Source organism: Cervus elaphus, chromosome 20 (assembly GCF_910594005.1).
Source record: "Cervus elaphus chromosome 20, mCerEla1.1, whole genome shotgun sequence".
Taxonomy (NCBI): Eukaryota; Metazoa; Chordata; class Mammalia; order Artiodactyla; family Cervidae; genus Cervus; species Cervus elaphus.
The window spans coordinates 65,203,004-65,222,260 of record NC_057834.1 but is presented as its reverse complement, the minus strand read 5'-3'; the positions used below and the strand labels follow the sequence as shown (position 1 = coordinate 65,222,260).

Sequence of the window (19,257 nt, the reverse complement as noted above, 5' to 3'; positions counted from 1 at the left end):
TCAGTTAACCCAGTTGGAAGTTCTTAAGTAACTGCTGCCCTCAAAGCAGCCCCACGTTAGCAGAAATGACTATGTCCCCATCTCCGTGCCCTGTTGAGTCACTGCCTGGGAGTCTCTAGGAATGAGCCTGGCCAAGATGCAAAAGCCTAGGTGAAGCCTGGAGGTGCCAACAGTGGTAAGGCGTCAGCTCAGCGCAATCCTTGTAGCTGTCGGTAAGTTAATTTTTGAAGTGAGATCTGAGTTTTGTACCTTCAGGGCTGCCACTGTTGTCTGGAGACCCTCTTACTATTCTCTACCCCACTTTTTCATCATTGGGCTTATCCAATATCTTTATGATAATGTGTGCTGAAAATATCAGATAATGAATCCAGAGGCCTGAGTACTACTTGTGTTGTGTGCTAAAAAAAATTTGAGACCAGGGATTATTCATGCACCTTTTCACATCTTCTGAAATCTCCAGGATCCCTCCAGCCATCTGAGTTTATGATTTGTCCTGGGATTGCCAGGGTTCCACCTAGCATGCTTGCAGCTTTCTCTTCCAGAAAGTGTGGCTTTTCTTGCATGGTCTGGGGGTTGAGAATGGTGATGCTTTCCTGGCCTTCAAATGCTCTTTGGGCTCACCTATGCATGCTGCTTTTCAGTTTATGTGGATGTATAATGTAGGAATTCTCCATCCTACCTCCTGTGTTTGCTCTTTCTAGCATATGTACTGAGCACCCATTACATTCTAGGTGCTGTGCTAGATCTGAAGGTGCCAAGATGAAAAAGTCATAGTCCTTCCTCCAAGGAGTCTAGTGGTATCAACCTGGCGAACATGCAATTGCCACAAGAGTGGGGAGGGCTGTGGGACTTCCCCCGTAGCTCAGCAGTGAAGAATCAGCCTGGAATGCAGGAGACTCAGGAGATGCGGGTTTGATCCCTGGGTTGGGAAGATCCCCCAGAAGAGGAAATGGCAACTCACTCCAGTACTCTTGCCTGGAGAATCCCATGGACAGAGGAGCCTGCCGGGCCACAGTCCATACTGTCGCAGAGTCAGACACAAGTGAGCGACCGAGCACGCATACATGCTGAGGGCTGTATTTGGCCTGGGTGCTGCGGGAACACTGTACTACAGGTTTCTATTCAGTCTCAGGGTGGGGTGTGTGTGTGTGTGTGTGTGTGTGTGAAGGGAGGTTGTCCAAAGACAAAATGAATGTTGAATCCTCATGGAAGGCAGGGGGTTCCTCAGACAAGGTGGTGGGAGGAAGAGCAGGTGAGGGGCAGGCATTCCAGGTACAAGGCCCACAGGCCCAAGGGTTCTGTGGGCAGAGAGGAGAAACTGTAAATATTCAGAGCATGTAAAGCCTCAAGTGAGAAGGAAGGGAAGTTGAAGGTGTGATGCAGAGCTCTCTGAGAGAGCCTATCCTGAGGGCAGACTGGAGCCACAAAACAGCTAAACCCAGCAACAACCAAGACTGGGCTTTCTCACACCTGCTCCCACACACCAGGGAGCAGGGAGGAAAGTTACCACCGCCACACCCCAGGGCGCTTTGGTGCCACAGATCTTCAGAAGAAGGTGGGTGTTGCTGGTGAAAGCAGTCTGGAGGTGGTGAGTATGTGAGTGTGTGGTAAATTCTCCTGTCTCAGCAACATTTGAGGTGTGTTTTTCCCCTAGGTGGCAGTTACAGATGTTGCAACACATCAGGGTCATGGCAGGGTACCTGAGGTTCCTGCAGACTGTAAGAGGGAGCGCTCTGGCCGGGCGCTGAGGCCTCTGGTCTCATTCAGCTGGCACCGTTCACTACCTCGAGTGACACCCTGGCAAGTTGAAAGCTTTTTCAGTTTCCACAGAGCTGCTTTAGAACAAAGTGTTAGTCACTCAGCCGTGTCTGACTCTTTGTGACCCCATTGACCATAGCCCATCAGGCTCCTCTGTCCATGGGATTTCCCAGGCAAGAATACTGGAGTGGGTTGCCGTTTCCTTCTCCAGGCAATATTCCCCACCCAGGGATTGAACTCTCGTCTCTTGCATCTCCTGCATTGCAGGCAGATTCTTTACTGTCTGAGCCACTGGAAAACCCAAAATAAGGTAAATCTGACAACAATTTCAGGAAACATTCTTCTCAGAAAGTCTATTTGGATACCTAAAATTAACACCAATACTCCAGAAAATAAGGTCCCCTGATTTTCTAAAGTGCCTTCCTACCTTGCCCAGTCTCTTGTGTAGACAGCAGTCCTTCTGGGACCCTGCTCCCTTAACCAGTATCACCTGGGAACTCGCTAGAAATGCAAATTACTAGGCTGCACGCCAAACTTACTGAATCAGAAACTCTGGGGGCGGCACCCAGAAATCTTGTTTTTACGATTCCCTCCAGGCGTTTCTAGTGTTCGCTTAAGTTCGATAGCCACAGATACGGGGTAAATGTAATGAAAATTTGCTGCCCCGGTTATGGGAAAAACACACGCGCTCTTTTTCTCAGCTCTACCAGCTGCAGCTTGGCAGTAGAACCAGGAGAGGGCGCCCACGGACCTGTCTTTGCCTGGCTCCTAGCAGAGCCTCGCGACCGGGTAAGCCCTGGAACAGTGACTTCTTTCTGATGCAGAAGTGAATGACAAATATACGAAAAAAAAAAGACTTCAAAAGACTGTGGTATCAAAGCGGCAGTTAAAGAGAAGGCAGCGCTCAGAGGCGCAGCTGCAGAGGGCAGCGGCGGCGGCTACATCAGTATCCGAAATTCCGGAAGCATCTCGAGTTGAAGCTTTTTTTTTTTTTCCCCCTGCAGCATTTCTTCGAGCCCTTTTCTTTGATACACGTGAGATTTCCGACTTTCCTTTGTTCTCCCCCCCCCCCCCCCGCCCCCCCCCCCCCCCCCCCACACACACACGTTAGGTTTTAGTTCCGGCAAGCTCCCAGCCTGGCCTCAAAGGCGTTATATCTGCCTGCAGCACAGCCGTTTCGGTTCCGCATTGTTTCTGCAGCCCTTTGCGGGGTTCACGGCCAAGTGTGAGCAGGGAATGCCCCTACCCCCACGTGCCACTTCCTCATCCAGACCCGCCGCCTTTAGTCGGAGACCACCTTTTGATCTCTAGCTTTGCATTAACGTCCCCGCCTGCGCCTTTTTTTTCCTGGACTTCAGCTCCTAGAGTCCTCATTGTTGTGTGACTCACCGCACCACCCGGTTTTGAGAGAGAGGAGGTGTGGCCAGCGCTAAATACGGCCCTGAACACTGGGGTGTAGTCGGGATAAGAACGAAGATCTCCCTCCTCGCTTCCCCTTGGCTCCCCCTGGCACCGGCATAGCGGTCCTTTATATTCACATCAGGTGGTGTCTGGGGATGGTTTTTGCTTAACTATCCCCCAAAAGAGAAATAGTTTATCTCCGGAAAAGAAGTCATGTGTCAGAGGCCTTATTATGGTGTTTGTGCTATTAAGTGGTTTAGAAACTTTTCTGCAACCCTGTCCTGTAAATCTCATCCCAACACAAAAGTTTGCATTTTCCAAAATAGTATAAAATTCAAAATAATGAGGCTTCATTCGTCTTTTTATAAGACACTTTTTAAAAAGAAGTTTTAGATTTACAACAAAATTGAGAGGAAGATATAGAAATTTCTCCCTTACCTCCACCCCTACCCCATAGCCTCTGATTATTAACATCACTCCCTAGAGTGAAGTCCATATTTTATCTTAGAGTTCACTTTTAGTGTTGTACATTCTATGAGTCTTGACAAATGTATAATGACGTGTAATCTGACATTATAGTAGCCTACAGAAAAGTTTCACTGCGCTAAAATCCTCTCTGTTCTGCCTATTCATCTCCTTCCTTCCCCATCCTTGGTAACCACTAATTTTTTTAATGTCCATAGCTCCGCCTTTTCCAGAATGTCATATAGTTGGAATCATACACCGTGTAACCTTTTCAGACTGGCTTCTTTCACTTTGTAATATGCATCTAAGGTTCTCCCATGTCTTTGCTTCATTAGTTTTTAAATGTTCAAAGCATCTCTCCAAGGCATCTCCTACTTGTATGGCAGCAAGGAAGATGATCATGTAGGGATTGGTGCTAGGAAAAAAAAATGCCTATAGATGTAAGGGAGAAAAATATTCTAACTTTAAGAATACCACATGGGTACCACTTCTTAGTTTACCTTGAGGTACTCAAAATCTATTCTCAGCAACAAATTCAAATGGAAAATGCCCTACTGCTCCCCATGAGAGGAGGAAAGATGGGAAAAGGAAGGGCAAAATCTTTTAAGGCATGGCTCTGTGATGACAGATTTCAGGCAGTGAACTCGTATGATGTGTTGCTCCCTCGGGCCAGGTTGGGCTTCTGTTTGCAGTGAATATATACTTGAATGATGGTATAAACTGCATGGTTATTATCTTCACTTTAGAAGAATAAGAAAGAAAATATAGAAGACGTATGTGTATTCCACAGCTATTCTTGATTTGTCATTATGATATAATTGAGTTTCTTTCCTTGTGGTTTTATTTGTTTTTGTTTTTTTCCAGTCCTTGACAAAGATTCTCTCCTTGACCAAACTCTAATCAGGCTCCTTTGAGCTCTTTTCCAAGTAGGCCTTGACTTTTGGACTTCCCTGTTTGTCTCTGCATTGTCCAATTTTAACAAGAATCCTAAGTCAGTTTAACAAGAGTCCCCCACCCTTAATATCTGATCAGCCTCAGAGTCTAATTAAGTTCCTCATCTTTCACCATCACCCTGGGTTCTGATCACCCTGGCTGCCTTCAGCAAGAATCCTGGGGGGTCGGTTTACCAGAATCTTCCTTTACTCCTGATGTTTCCTCTTAGCAATTTTCTATCCACTGACCCCACCCTGATTCTCCACCATAAATTTCCACTTTTTCTTGTTGTATCTGGAGTTAAGTCAGTATTTCTCTCCCACTGTGGAACCCCATTGCAGTGGTCCCTCAATCCGCAAATAAAGTCTGCCTTAAATTTCTCTAAGAAGTGTCACGAATAAGTTTCTTTCCTTTAACATCCCTCCGAATGGACTGAAATCTGAAGCTGCCCCATCATTTCGTGAATTACAGAGAACCTGATCTCTTTACCCCTGTTTGATTTTCGTTTCTAGAAACTGGAGATTAAGATCTTTTCTTTTCACCTCCTGCCAATGAACCAGCGCTTAGTGCTGCATCCCCTGGGGAGTGCCTGACATATGGTGGGGGCTCAGGAAAGTTTAGATGAATGAACAGACAGCCCCAAAGCCTGTTCTCTTTCTATTGTATCAACTTCCTGTTGCATCTTGGTTCTTATCACATGGCAATTCCCTTTCTGGGCAAAGGTCGGGGCTCTTCCTTCTCAATAATGGCTTAGGGCTGAAACCTCCTCCTGGAAATTTTATGCTGCTTGCTCAAGACACGGATGGCTTGTGCTGTGCAGCTCTCCGCATACCTCTGTCCTTGTGGTTGTTCATTTGCTCAGTTGTGTCCGACTCTTCATGATCCCATGGACTGTAGCAAGCCAAGCTTCCCTGTCCTTCACCACCTCCCAGAGTTTGCTCAAACTCAAGTCCATTGAATCAATGATGCCATCCAGCCATCTCATCCTCCATTGCCCCCTTCTCCTCCTGCCCCCAATCTTTCCCAGCACCAGGGTCTTTTCCAGTGAGTTGGTTCTTGCCATCAGGTGGCCGGAGTACTGGAGTTTCAGCTTCAGCATCAGTCCTTCCAGTGAATATTCAGGGTTGATTTCCTATAGGACTGACTGGGTTGATCTCCTTACTGTTCAAGGGACTCTCAAGAGTCTTTTCCAGCTCCACAGTTTGTAAGCATCAATTCTTTGATGCTCAGCCTTCTTTATGGTCCAACTCTCACATCTGTGTATGACTGCTGGATAGACCATAGCTTTGACTATATGGACCTTTGTTGGCAAAGTGATGTCTCTGCTTTCTAATATGCTGTCTAGGTTGGTCAAAGCTTTTCTTCCAAGGAACAATGTCTTTTAATTTCATGGCTTCAGTACCCATCCGCAGTGATTTTAGAGCCCCCCAAAATAGTCTTGTCACTGTTTCCATTGTTTCCCCATCTATTTGCATTGAAGTGATGGGACCAGATGCCATGATCTTAGTTTTCTGAATGTTGAGTTTTAAGCCGACTTTTTCACTCTTCTCTTTCACTTTCATCAAGAGGCTTTTTAGTTCTTCTTTGCTTTCTGCCATAAGGGTGGTGCCATCTGCATATCTGAGGTTATTGATATTTCTGCCGGCAGTCTTGATTCCAGCTTGTGCTTCATCCAGCCTGGCATTTCGCACGATGTACTCTGCATATAAGTTAAATAAGCAGGGTGACAATATATAGCCTTGACGTACTCCTTTCCATATTTGGAACCAGTCTGTTGTTCCATGTTCAGTTCTAACTATTGCTTCTTGACCTGCATACAGACTTTTTAGGAGGCAAGTCAGGTGGTCTGGTATTCCCATCTCTTGAAGAATTTTCCACAGTTTGTTGTGATCCACACAGTCAAAGGCTTTGGCATAGTCAATTAAGCAGAAGTAGATTTTTTTTGGAACTCTCTTACTTTTTCGATGATCCAGCAGATGTTGGCAATTTGATCTCTGCTTCCTCTGCCTTTTCTAAATCCAGCTTGAACATCTGAAAATTCATGGTTCATGTACTGTTGAAGCCTGGCTTGGAGAATTTTGAGCATTACTTTGCTAGTGTGTGAGATGAGTGCAATTGTGCAATAGTTTGAACATCCTTTGGCATTGCCTTTCTTTGGGACTGGAATGAAAACTGACCTTTTCCAGTCCTGTGGCCACTCCTGAGTTTTCCAAGTTTGCAGGCACATAGAGTGCAGCACTTTCATAGCATTGTCTTGTAGCACTTGAAATAGCTCAACTGGATTTCCATCACCTCCACTAGCTTTGTTTGTAGTGATGCTTCCTAAGGCCCGCTTGACTTCACATTCCAGGATGTCTGACTCTAGGTGAGTGATCACACCATTGTGGTTATCTGGGTCATGAAGATCTTTTTTGTATAGTTCTGTGTATTCTTGTTACCTCTTCTTAATATCTTCTGCTTCTGTTAGGTGCATACCGTTTCTGTCCTTTATTGTGCTCATCTTTGCACAAATGTTCCCTTGGTATCTCTAATTTTCATGAAGAAGTCTCTAGTCTTTCCCATTCTGTTGTTTTCCTCTATTTCTTTGCATTGATCATTATATCTTTATAATAAACTGGTGTGTGTGTGTTATGTGTTAGTCGCTCAGTCTTTTCTGACCCTTTTGTGACCCCCATAGACTGTAGCCCACCAGGCTCCTCTGTCCATGGAATTCTCCAGGCAAGAATACTGGAGTACGTTGCCCCCTCCTATAGGGGGTCTTCTTGACCCAGGGATTGAACTCAGGTCTCCTGCATTGCAGGCAGATTCTTTACCATCTGAGCCACCAGGGAAGCCCATAGTAAACTGGTAATAGTAAGTAAAATGTTTCTCAGAGTTCTGTGAGCTGTTCTGGCAAATTACTGAACCCAAAGAGGGGTTTATGGGGACCCCTAGTTTACAGCCTGTTGGTCAGAAGTATGGGAGGCCTGGACTTGCAATTGGTGTCTGAAGTGGTGGTGGGCGTGGGGGCCGGTGCAGTCTTATGGGACTGAGCCCTTAACCTGTGAGGTCTACACTGACTCTGGCTGTTAGTATCAGAATTAAATTGTGAGACATCCAGTTGATGTCTATAGAGTTGGAGAATTGATTGATGTGGGACACATGGTGAGTGGTGAAGAGGAACAGCTTTCCTTTTTGTGACCATGACTGACACGCTCTAAAGAGATGATCAGAGAGTCCAAAAGGAAATACCCTAGCTGGCAGAGACTTCTAAGTACCTAAAGTATCTGTTCCCCTTTTACTTAATAATTTATTCAGTGTAGCAATGAATCCAAACACACTTTCTGTATATGGACCTTGCAACTAGGTGTGACCACGTGAGTAGGTTCTGGCCTATGAGTTTTATGTGAAAGTGTTGGGTGATAATTCTGGAAAGCCTTTGTAGAAGGGGAAGAGTGTGCCCTTCATCTTTCCTGTTGTTTGGGATACGCTTGTGATGGCTGCAGCTCTAACAGCCATTTATGGGCCATGAGACTGAGATCCTCAGCCTAGAGGCGGAATGGAAAGCTACAAGGAATCTGGGTCTCTGACTGCCATAAAACAACTTAGCAGCTCTGGTCTGCCAACCTCTGGCTTTTGCCAGGGCTCTTTTTGATTTTCTGTCTCACACAGCTAACCCTAATCCAACTCATCTGGTATATAATTTATTCTTTTTGGAGCATGAGCACATGTAAAACGACTGGGTGAATTTGGGCCATGTCTCAAAATCAAACCTCAAATGGACTGTCTAGCCGGCTCTGGGAGTCCGCACCTTCCCAGCGGGCGGAAACCGTTGACCACCTCCTTGTCTTTGTTGCTGCGTACCCCCCTCCCTCCTGCTTTCCCTCTGGGTGACTCCTGATGCCTCTCCCTCCCACGCTCTGGTTTCTTCTAAACTTCACTTCGATTTGACCTCCTGTGTGTCACTGACCCTCTGCTCAGCTTATTTCACCACTGAGCTCTGCTATCTTCTTGATGGTCTACAATGCTTCAGTAGAACTCACAGGTAGAAACAGCGTGAAGAGTGAGAGGGAGAGACTTCCATAAATTCTGCTAACAGGACTGTTTTTTTCTGCATCAGCCCACAGCACCTGCATTTTTACATGAGCTCTATATTTAAGGTCACTGCGTCACACCTCTGGGTTGGACACTTCCTGTGACTGCTGGCCATTTGGAACGTTCTGAGGAAAGCGGGTGGGTGACTTTCCTTGCTGGCCTGCTGATTTACAAGGGAAGCCATTCTGCAGGTGTCTTAAAGAGGCCATAAACTGGGGAAGGCCGTGGCCACCTGGCCGTGCGTACTCTCAGCACGAATCCTGGCATCTCAGCCTCACCCTGGGGACATTTCATCTCCCAAAGCTAACTTTAATTACCAGCTTAATTAGAGTCTCTTAGAGGTGATTACATCTTTCTCTGATGAGAACAGATCCCATCAGAATGCGGGGTGAACACCACAGCGTGACCCCGGTGCAGAAGGTTACAATTGCCTTGTTAGACCTCACACAGGGGAGTTTGGGGTTGAGGAATGTGTCTTTCTTAAAATGTTCACACATCCAGGGCTGTATTTTAATTAACCTTCAATTCCAGGCAAGGATGTGACAGCCCACTTGAAGAACATCAGTTTGCTGGCGTGGGAGAAATTCAGGGGCTCTCTTTTAAGCTGCCCAGTGTTCCTCAACCTGGGTCCCTGGAAACTGGCCAAGCAGCAGCAATCTTTCTATCTGCTCACACAGAGGTGGCAGAAATTGCTATTGTTTCTATGACAACTGATGGCTTTTTTTTTTTTTTTCCTCTCTCTCTCATTTTCTAAAAGTACCTGTATAATGGACAGCAGCATGTGGAGAAAATTTGTGAGGGAGAGACTAGCCTGGTAGATTGTGGACGCAAACGCACACAGCGATTTTATTGTCTGTCCTGGCTCTTTGTCTCGGCCTCCAGTTCCCGTGTTTGCCATGCAAGTCACATAGGAGTAGGAATAATAGCTGCTAGGCTGAATGAAGAGAGAGCCCAGCAATTTGTATGCAGTCTCATGTGAACTCTTGGATTTGGGAAGGCAGTTTTGCTTCCCTTTTTTAAAAAAAACAAAACAAAACAAAACAAAAAAACCTCTGCTGTTCGGCTTCTTGTGCTTAATGAGGCTGTTCAGAGGGGGAAACTAGCAAACAAACAAGAGTTCTGCCCTTTAAGCAATTGCTTTCTCGGTTCTTTATCAGAATATCACTGGGCTGTAAAGGTGAGTAAGGATCTCTATCTTTGTAATCTATGGTGCTTACATCAAACAAACCAGACTCCCCATGTGGTTGCTTTAGCATTTAACATCCTGTGCCATAAAATGAGGAAACTGTAGGAAAAATTAGCTTTCTGAGGATAATAATTACCTAACTGGTTAACTAGCTGTGGTTGGTGGTTTGCAATCTGAGGGCCGAATATCTTTGGAAAGACCTTCACATCAATGTGAGGCTATATCTATTAGAAGAATGGCACTGTCCGCTGTGTGAATAAATACAGTGGTGCCCACAGATTGGTAATTTTGTTTTTCAACTGTGTAGAAATGCTGTTTCAGACAGCGACATGCAAATTCACTCTAAAAAGTGCCTGTATCGGCAGGAGCTTCGGTCATTATTTTCTCAATTAACTGGTACAAAACCAACACCAGCCGCAGTGGGAAAGGACTCTCGGCATTTTAAAATGTTAGATGAGGGGTCTTATAGGCAACGTGTTTGGGGAACTACCCTGTTTAGTTTTCCCAGCTGGGTGCAGAGAACCCAGCAACCAGGAACATTTTGGAGGCTGGGGCATCAAACATCTGATGAAGTGTTTAGTGTTGCATAAATTGTCTGGGCAGCAAATACAGAGATCATTCCGTGGAGAGATTTAGGGACAGAAAGGTTACATCTTGGGTTTGAGATCACACGGTCAGAGGGCAGAGTCTTGTATCACAGTCAGTGATGTAAACTTGAATGCAGGGGAGGAAAGGAGTTTGGTTGGGGAGACAGAGAACTCAGGTCTGGAAGGGGCTTGCCTTAGACCACCTCTCTGTGTCCTTCAGTTGTGATATTCCAAGGCTTTGCCCTGTAGAGCAAGTGGCTTGAAACTGTGTAAGCTGTTTTCAGAAGCTGAAAGGACAGGAATGAATGCAAAGTTACCTGGGTGAGTTACTGAGGTGAATGGCATCTGCTTAGAAGACTGCATGCCTTTGGCGCCCTCTGGGCCGGTTCCTGCAGTCAGAACCACCTACTTAGACTGTCTCCAAGCTCTTTCTTACTCAGTTTCCTCCTCCTGGTGCTGAGTGGGGTTACCTTAATCAGAGTGGAAGTGCTGATTGGAGCTACTGTGTGTCCAAACTATGACACTGCCACAGAGTAGCTGTGTGATTATGCTTCAGTGGCCTCCTGAAAAATTCAGGCTGTAAGAATTATTTATTGTAAGTTCTGCAGTATAAATGAGTTAGTGGAGGTAATGCCCTGAGTTGATTGGTGTTCACACAATAGGTACTCAGTCAGCGAGTGGCTTATAATAACTAAGAATCACCTTCTCCATCTGCAACCATTCAACCCACCCTTCCACAGAATTAGTGAAGCCTCCCCAGCTCATTCTAGCCTGCAGTGATCTCTTACTGTTCTGAACTTAGTAAACTTATTTGGCAATTAATCTAATGTTCTACAATTTTTTTGTGTGCATAGCAGTATTAATTCTATCTTTCATATCTTATGTTTTTAGAAACAACTTTCCTCTGCTTGCTTGTGTGATTTTGAGACTGCTGTGACTTCTATATCCTTTAATCTCTAGTGCCCTTCATAGTGACAGTGTCTTGATAGTATATCAAGAGCTATTTGATTTAATAAATGCATTCCTAGTGTTGACTGAATGCATTTAATAAATGCATTCCTAGGCACAACTGAAGGGATCGTGTTTGGGACATGTGGACAGTCATCAGTGCAGGTTTTAAGGTATTCATTAGAAAATGTTGCTACCCAGAATCTAAGCTCATGATTATGGAAGAATTGATGGAACTGTGAATACCAAGTCTACAGGCACCCTAGTTCCCCAGCAGGGCCATTAGAACACTTCACAATAGTAATAACTTCCTGGCAGGGTAGTGTGGGCTCCCCATGAACAGTTCATTAGGGGAAGCAGGTTCATTACCACAAAGTGGTTGAGTTTAGAACAAGCTAAATAAGAAGATTAAAATCATTTCAAAGGAAACATTTCGTGGGATATTAATACATTGGCTGTAAATAATGAAAGATAATGAGAGCATTAAATCCTACCAACAATATATTAACTGCAAGAGAACTAATTTGTAAACGAGTGCTTTGCTTCTCTCTAAGATGCATTTTCATTTGCTGAAAGGAATGCTGAGAATGGCTTCTGAGGGTCACCTTTGGTAAGATGTGAATGTAGCTTTTAATAGCTGAGTTCTTGTGGACTCACTGCAGTGTTTGGGCTTGGAGTCTTTAGCAGTGAAAAATAAATATCCTAGAGGAGAACAAAGCTACATTATTATTATCACTCATTATTAGAGAAATGCAAATCAAAACCACAATGAGGTACCATTACACGCCAGTCAGGATGGCTGCTATCCAAAAGTCTACAAGCAATAAATGCTGGAGAGGGTGTGGAGAAAAGGGAACCCTCTTACACTGTTGCTGGGAATGCAGACTAGTACAGCCGCTATGGAAAACAGTGTGGAGATTTCTTAAAAAACTGGAATTAGAACTGCCATATGACCCAGCAACCCCACTTCTGGGCATACACACTGAGGAAACCAGATCTGAAAGAGACACGTGCACCCCAATGTTCATCGCAGCACTGTTTATAATAGCCAGGACATGGAAGCAACCTAGATGCCCATCAGCAGATGAATGGATAAGGAAGCTGTGGTACATATACACCATGGAATATTACTCAGCCATTAAAAAGAATTCATTTGAACCAGTCCTAATGAGATGGATGAAGCTGGAGCCCATTATACAGAGTGAAGTAAGCCAGGAAGATAAAGAACATTACAGCATACTAACACATATATATGGAATTTAGAAAGGTGATAACGATAACCCTATATGCAAAACAGAAAAAGAGACACAGAAATACAGAACAGACTTTTGAACTTTGTGGGAGAAGGTGAGGGTGGGATATTTCAAAAGAACAGCATGTATACTATCTATGGTGAAACAGATCACCAGCCCAGGTGGGATGCATGAGACAAGTGCTCCGGCCTGGTGCACTGGGAAGACCCAGAGGAATCGGGTGGAGAGGGAGGTGGGAGGGGGGATCGGGATTGGGAATACATGTAAATCCATGGCTGATTCATATCAATGTATGACAAAACCCACTGGAAAAAAAAAAAAAAAAAAGAATTAGTATCATTCTCTAAGAGAAGAAAAATTCACTGCATGCTTTCTCATAGTATATTTTTGTGTCATGTCCAGGAGTAGATTCCAAATGTAGGGATTTAACTGGCATTCTAGGTGAGTGGGTAGGGACAAAGGCACTGGTGGCGGCAGTTTTCCAGGGTTTAACTTACCTTGTCCCTTCTTTTTATTGATTTATTTAGCTGTGCCAGGTCTTAGTTGTGGTATGCAAGATCTTCGATCTTCATTGCGGCATGCAAACTCTTAGTGGCAGCATGTGGGATTTAGTTCCCTGACCAGGGATTGGACCCAGGCCCCGTGCATTGAGAGCCCAGAGTCTTAGCCATTGGACCACCAGGGAAGTCCCCACCTCATCCCTTTCTATAACGAGGTGGTACCCAGAAGGGACAGATGCTGAGGGGAAAGGAGCTGGGAGGGAGACAGATAAGATTCCAGATTCTTTTCTCTCATCCCTAATTTGCTCTAGAAATCAACCCTTGGTGAAAGCTGAAGAATGGAATAGGGATAAAGAAGGATTAACAGAGAGACAGAAAAAAAATCTCTATTGCTCCATGTGGCTAGGCTTTGACAATATTTTAAACTGAGAATTTAAAGGTTGGGCTCTGGAACTATCAAAAGAACAAGTATATTTTGTGAAATCTGGTATCAGTGAGTAAGGGGAGGTTTGAGCTTTCTTTGATGTCTACCTGCCTTTTTTATTGACTTCAAATTTGAGTTAAATTAATATTAACCTAGTCTGGCTCCTTGAATTTTTTTGCTAAATAGCCCCCAAATCTTTAATTTTATGGAAGCTGACCTGGACACAGGAAGGTAGATTAGTGATGTATCAGGGTTACAAATGAGTATCAGAACCAAAAATAGAATACAAAGCTAGATGTGAGCAGTTATTTGCTTTAACTATTATCTGTTCTTTGTTAGTGAAGAGCTTATTTTGTTGCTAGGATACGTCTGGTCACCGTTGAAAGGCATTGTTCTATCTACAATGAAGACACTTGTCTTGATTTATTGCTTTGGAGTCTTAGTAGTTATATTATTTCTTTCTTAAATTCACAAAATTTTGTAATTCATCATGAATGTTTTGTCAATCTGTCCAAATTAGAAAGGTCCTACACACTACAGATTCTCCACAGGACCCTCTTTAGTGATTACAAATCCAGTTTTGTTTTTAAATATTTCTCTTTTTTTGGCTGTGCTGGGTCATCGTTGCTGCACTGGCTTTTCTCTAGTTGGAGAGAGCAGGGGCGTCTCACTGCGGTGTCTTCTCTTGTTGCAGAGCGTGGGCTCGGGGCTTCAGTAGCTGTGGTGTGTGGGCTCAGTAGCTGCAGCTCCCAGGCTCTAGAGCACAGACTTGATAGCCGTGGCTCACGGGCTTAGTTGCTTCTGGCCTGTGAGATCCTCCTGGATCAGGGATCAAACCTGTGTCTCCTGCACTGACAGGCAGATTCTTTACCACTGAGCCACCAGGGAAGCCCGACAAATCCAGTTTTACTAAATCTTGGCAAGGATAAAGCAATTAAGTTCATAAAAAAACCTCACATTTCTCTAATTTTTTTCTATGTTGTCCAGTAAATCCAGTATTTTTATTTCAATGTCAAATTGCATCTTTTGAATCACACACACCTCAATAGGTAGTGATAAACTTAGGAATTCTGTAGAGTCTTTTTCTAAGAGTCAGCTCACTAACTTTCTAAATCTTTACTTTGTTCCTTTCCCACCAGAATTGAGAAAGGAAAACTTCTAAAAACCAACACTTTGTTACACAGAAATTCGAATACTGATCTTTCTATAATCAGATTTTATGGGATGGAGTCTAATGAAACTCAGTTTATGATTCTTAAAAGGTGTTAACTGTTTTGTTTTCTATCTACCCTTTTGTTAGGGTAGTTTTTTTTCATCCATGTGAAGTGTAAAGACAGACTATTCCAAGCCTATAAAAGCATTAGTACCATTTAGAATCCAGAATGTGAAAAGTTCAATATAATTAACACAGTTAACAGTTTGCTTCACAGCTTTTTTAAAAATTGACATATCATGGACAGTTGTACTGCTCCTCAGTTTGGTGACATTAATAAACAAATCCTTGTAATTTAAGAGTAATTATGAATCCATTCATGTGTGATTTTCGAATGAGTCAAGTAAAGAAATCATCAGTTGGGAGGCATTCTTTAGTTCTTAATTAGAAAACTAGCAGCAAGTTTAAGGTCTTAACCTTTCCTGTTGTCTTGCTCTTATGTAATGGTATGATAAAGTCATTGCATTTAGAGAATGCTGAGTTTGACAGCACAGTTCTTGGAGCTATGAAATCCTTTTGTCTGTGACTTTCAGAAGCAATGCTATTAATCATGAAGTATATTTGCATTGGGCAGAAATAAAATGCTTTGAGATCCTTGGATAGAAAGTGCCAAAGAAAATTATAGCACGTTCCATTTTCCAATGATTTTGTGAGGGAGATAAGTGATAAGTATTATTGGACTCATTTTATATCCAAAGACATTTGATAATGTGACAGATTAACACAAAGCTACACTGTAAGATAAGAAAAGAACTTAGATATTGATACTTGATCCCCAAAAGATCAGTAGAATAACCTACTGCTCAAAGATGAGTTTATTACTTACTGAAATATGGCAAACACCCCTTTGATGATGTCTAGGATCTAAGAGGGGAGGGATCAGAGGCATTTGAAAATCTGATTGAAAGTAGATGGAATTTCCATAAGGGAATCTGATTGCAATCAAGCAAAGTTCAATGTTTGGGACTGGTGAATCAAAAATGTTTACACACTTTTACATTTTTTTAAAGAAAGATTTTATTTTAATTTTATTTTTGGCTGCACGGGATCTTCATTGCTGCGGGCTCTCTCTAGTTGTGGTGTGCGGGCTTCTTGTTGCAGTGGCCTCTCTTGCTATGGAGCATGGGCTCTAAGTGCATAGGCTTCAGTAGTTGCAGCCCATGGGCTCAGTGGTTGTGGCTCACAGGCTCCAGAGTGTGCCCTACAGTGGCAGGCGGATTCTTAGCCACTGGATCACCAGGGAAACCCCCCTTTACTCTCTTAATTCCTTGGCAAGAATTTTCTGGAGCAAATGGTGGAGGCACATTGATAAACTTCATTCTTAGTACTGATAATTCAGCATGGATTAGGTTAATTCAGAATGTATTCATCTGTCCACCTATCCATCCACCAAGATTCATTAAGCACCTACTGTTTTCCCAGCATTGTGATGAATATTAGGGATATAGAGATGAATGATAGGGATTTTGGCCTTGAGAAACTCAGTCTAACAGGTATGACAGGTATTTTAAGATATGATTATAAAAACAAGTGTACAACAGAAGAGATAAGACGAGTAATATCAGTCACTTCCAAGTTGTGAAGAGCTTCAGATTTAATGCTTAGGAGATCTGGCTTTATTTGGTAAGGTAAAAACTTTCAGTCTTGGCTGGACTTTAATGTCAAGTGGAGATTAAAACCAAAAGAATGATGGCCCTACTCCAGACCAATTAAAGTCAGAATATCCGGGACAGGGCCTGGACATTTACTGCCCTGGTAATTCTACTGTATAACCAGGGTTGAAGAACCCTGCTAATGTGATTAGGGCATCATCAAGGTTTTCAATGAAGGCAATGCCAAGCTTTCAAGTGGATACAAATGATGGTGATAGTAGTGAGACTGAAGAGGCTGGACACAGAACAGATGATTCTTAAGGTGGAGGCTGAGCACAGGCAGGGGCTAGGGCTGCAGAAGAGGACAAATTCAAGAGAAATTCGGGAGTTATATTTGGTCCTCCTCTGACTAACAACATCAGCCCTTCCTTTTTACCACAGCACTGAGCAAGAGTACATAGTAAGTTCTCAAAAATGCATGAGCTGAATTAAACATTGGAACTATTTGATATCTCCGATGTCAACTACAGCATGAAAGTGAAAGTGTTAGTCTCTCCATTGTGTCTGACTCTTTGTGACCCCATGGACTATAGCCCACCAGGCTTTTCTGTCCATGGAGTTTTCTAGGCAAGAACATTGGAGTGGGTAGTCATTCCCTTCTCCAGGGGATCTTCTCGACCCAGGGATTGAATCCAGGTCTCCTTCATTGCAGGTGGGTTCTTTACCATCTGAGACACCAGGGAAGCCTGCTAAGGCATAGGAAAGGGCAAAGTCAGTTCGTTGTGGTTTTGTGGAAAGAGTGTGGGACTTAGGAGTTAAGTTCCTGGGCTTGGATCTTGACTTTGCTTTTGATGTCCAGGAAACAGGAATGAAGCCAAATGTACCTCAAACATTTTCCCACCACTTCCAATCTCACAAGCCTGAAAGCCTTCAAGGTATCAAAGAGAGAGAGATCCGCCTCCTGAGAACATGGGAGGACTGAAGTGATTCATCTCATTGAAAGGAGCTAAACTCCTCTAGGGCCCGGTACAATGAAAACCAGGGTTTCCTCTCAGTAATTTTCTCAGGGATGATCTATGAACAGATGAGATCATAGTTGTGAAAGAATGTTGAGCATTAAAAATAAGATAGGTAGCAAACTGGGCCCAGGGAAGCTCCCTAAGCCAGTGTTCAAAGATATCCCCTGTGATGGGGACTTTAAGGCTGCCACTGCTACTCCAGAAATTTCAGAGAAGTCTCCCCTAAAGTCTAGATCTTTGGGCCCTCAGCCCTCATCCTTGATCTCATAGCTCTTGTCCTTCATATTTTCTGTGTTGCCCCTGCCCCTTAGTTCAAGGGTGGCAGGCAGTGTTTCAGATGGGCATAGTGCTACAGAGGTAAATGACCCCTTATGATGTGCCAGGTTGTTGCATGGTGTCTTGCATTATTAGCATCTCACAACCTAAAGAACTATGGCTAATGCACAAATCCTGCAGTCTTCTTCCACTGATCATAGCAGGACATAGTATGATGCTCCCCATGGAATAAACTAGCAAATCCCCAACACAACAGTACGAGAGAGAGCCATAAAAGTAGAATTTATTTGACCGTCATAATAATCCAGTAAGTCACCTACTATTGTTATAACCATTCTGCAGATGAGTAAAATGAGAGATTTCTCTCTACTCTCTAGTGTTTTGCCTTGGAGATGGTTAGATAGCATCACTGACACAACAGATATGGATTTGAGAAAACTCCAGGAGGTAGTGAAGGACAGAGGAGCCTGGCGTGCCACAGTCCACAGGGTCGTAAAAAGTCAGATGTGACTTAGCAACTACATAACAGCTATAGGTTCCTGCTCTTCTTGATACCATTTCAGGCCTTACCCTGTTTGTTCATTTATTTTGTTATTCTGCCCAGATTATGAAATTTTCACCGCCCCCCCCATGAGTTTTCTGGAATAAGTGTGTGTACTCATTCGTTCAATTGTGTCCAACTGTCTGTGGCCCCATGTATTTAGCCTGCTAGCCTCCTCTGTCCATGAATTTTCCAGGCAAGAATACTGGAGTGGGTTGCCATTTCCTCCTCCAGGGGATCTTCCCAACCCAGGGATCAAACCCCCGTCTCTTGCATCTCCTGCATTGGCAGGTCATCCCTTTACCAGTCAGTCAGTCAGTTCAGTCGCTCAGTTGTGTCCAACTCTTTGCGACCCTATGGACTGCAGCACGCCAGGCTTCCCTGTCCATCACCAACTCCTGGAGCTTACTCAAACTCCTGTCCATTGAGTCAGTGATGCCATCCAACCATCTCATCGTCTGTCGTCCCCTTCTCCTCCTGCCTTCAATCTTTCCCAGCAGCAGGGGCTTTTCCAGTGAGTCAGTTCTTTGCATCCGGTGGCCAAAGTATTGGAGTTTCAGCTTCAGCATGAGTCCTTCCAATGAATATTCAGGACTGATTTCCTTTAGGATTGACTAGTTTGATTTCCTTGCCATCCAAGGAACTCTCAAGAGTCTTCTCCAACACCACAGTTCAAAAGCATCAATTCTTCAGTGCTCAGCTTTGTTTATAGTCCAACTCTTGCATCCATACATGATTACTGAAAAAACCATAGCTTTGACTAGATGGACCTTTGTCAGCAAAGTAATGTCTCTGCTTTTTAATATGCTGTCTACTGTTGTCATAGCTTTTCTTCTGAGAAGCAAGTGTCTTTTAATTTCACGGCTGCAGTCACCATCTGCGGTGATTTTGGAGCCCGAGAAGATAAAGTCCGTCACTTTTTCCGTTGTTTCCCCATCTATTTGCCATGAAGTGCCGATAGTGCCACCTATAGTAGTCTTTCAATTAGCCTTTCTAAAGCTCTTCCTGCTTTATAGACTTAGACAAACTACTTCAGAGTCTTCTAAATGTTCACAACTCCTCCTTACTTAAAATAGTTTCCTCACTC

The 19,257-nt window shown here is 43.8% G+C and overlaps 1 protein-coding gene across 1 annotated transcript in view; it reads left to right on the top strand.

Annotated features, from left to right (window-relative positions):
- The first annotated feature begins 1,188 nt into the window (after positions 1–1,188).
- Positions 1,189–19,257, top strand: part of LOC122676751 — a 97,784-nt gene continuing 79,715 nt past the window's right edge. Inside the window, exons 1-5 of the mRNA XM_043876334.1 lie at positions 1,189–1,252; positions 1,488–1,555; positions 1,655–1,800; positions 2,460–2,547; positions 9,722–9,808. Coding sequence (XP_043732269.1) covers positions 1,189–1,252; positions 1,488–1,555; positions 1,655–1,800; positions 2,460–2,547; positions 9,722–9,808 — 453 coding nt within the window. The remainder of the gene's footprint in view (positions 1,253–1,487; positions 1,556–1,654; positions 1,801–2,459; positions 2,548–9,721; positions 9,809–19,257) is intronic.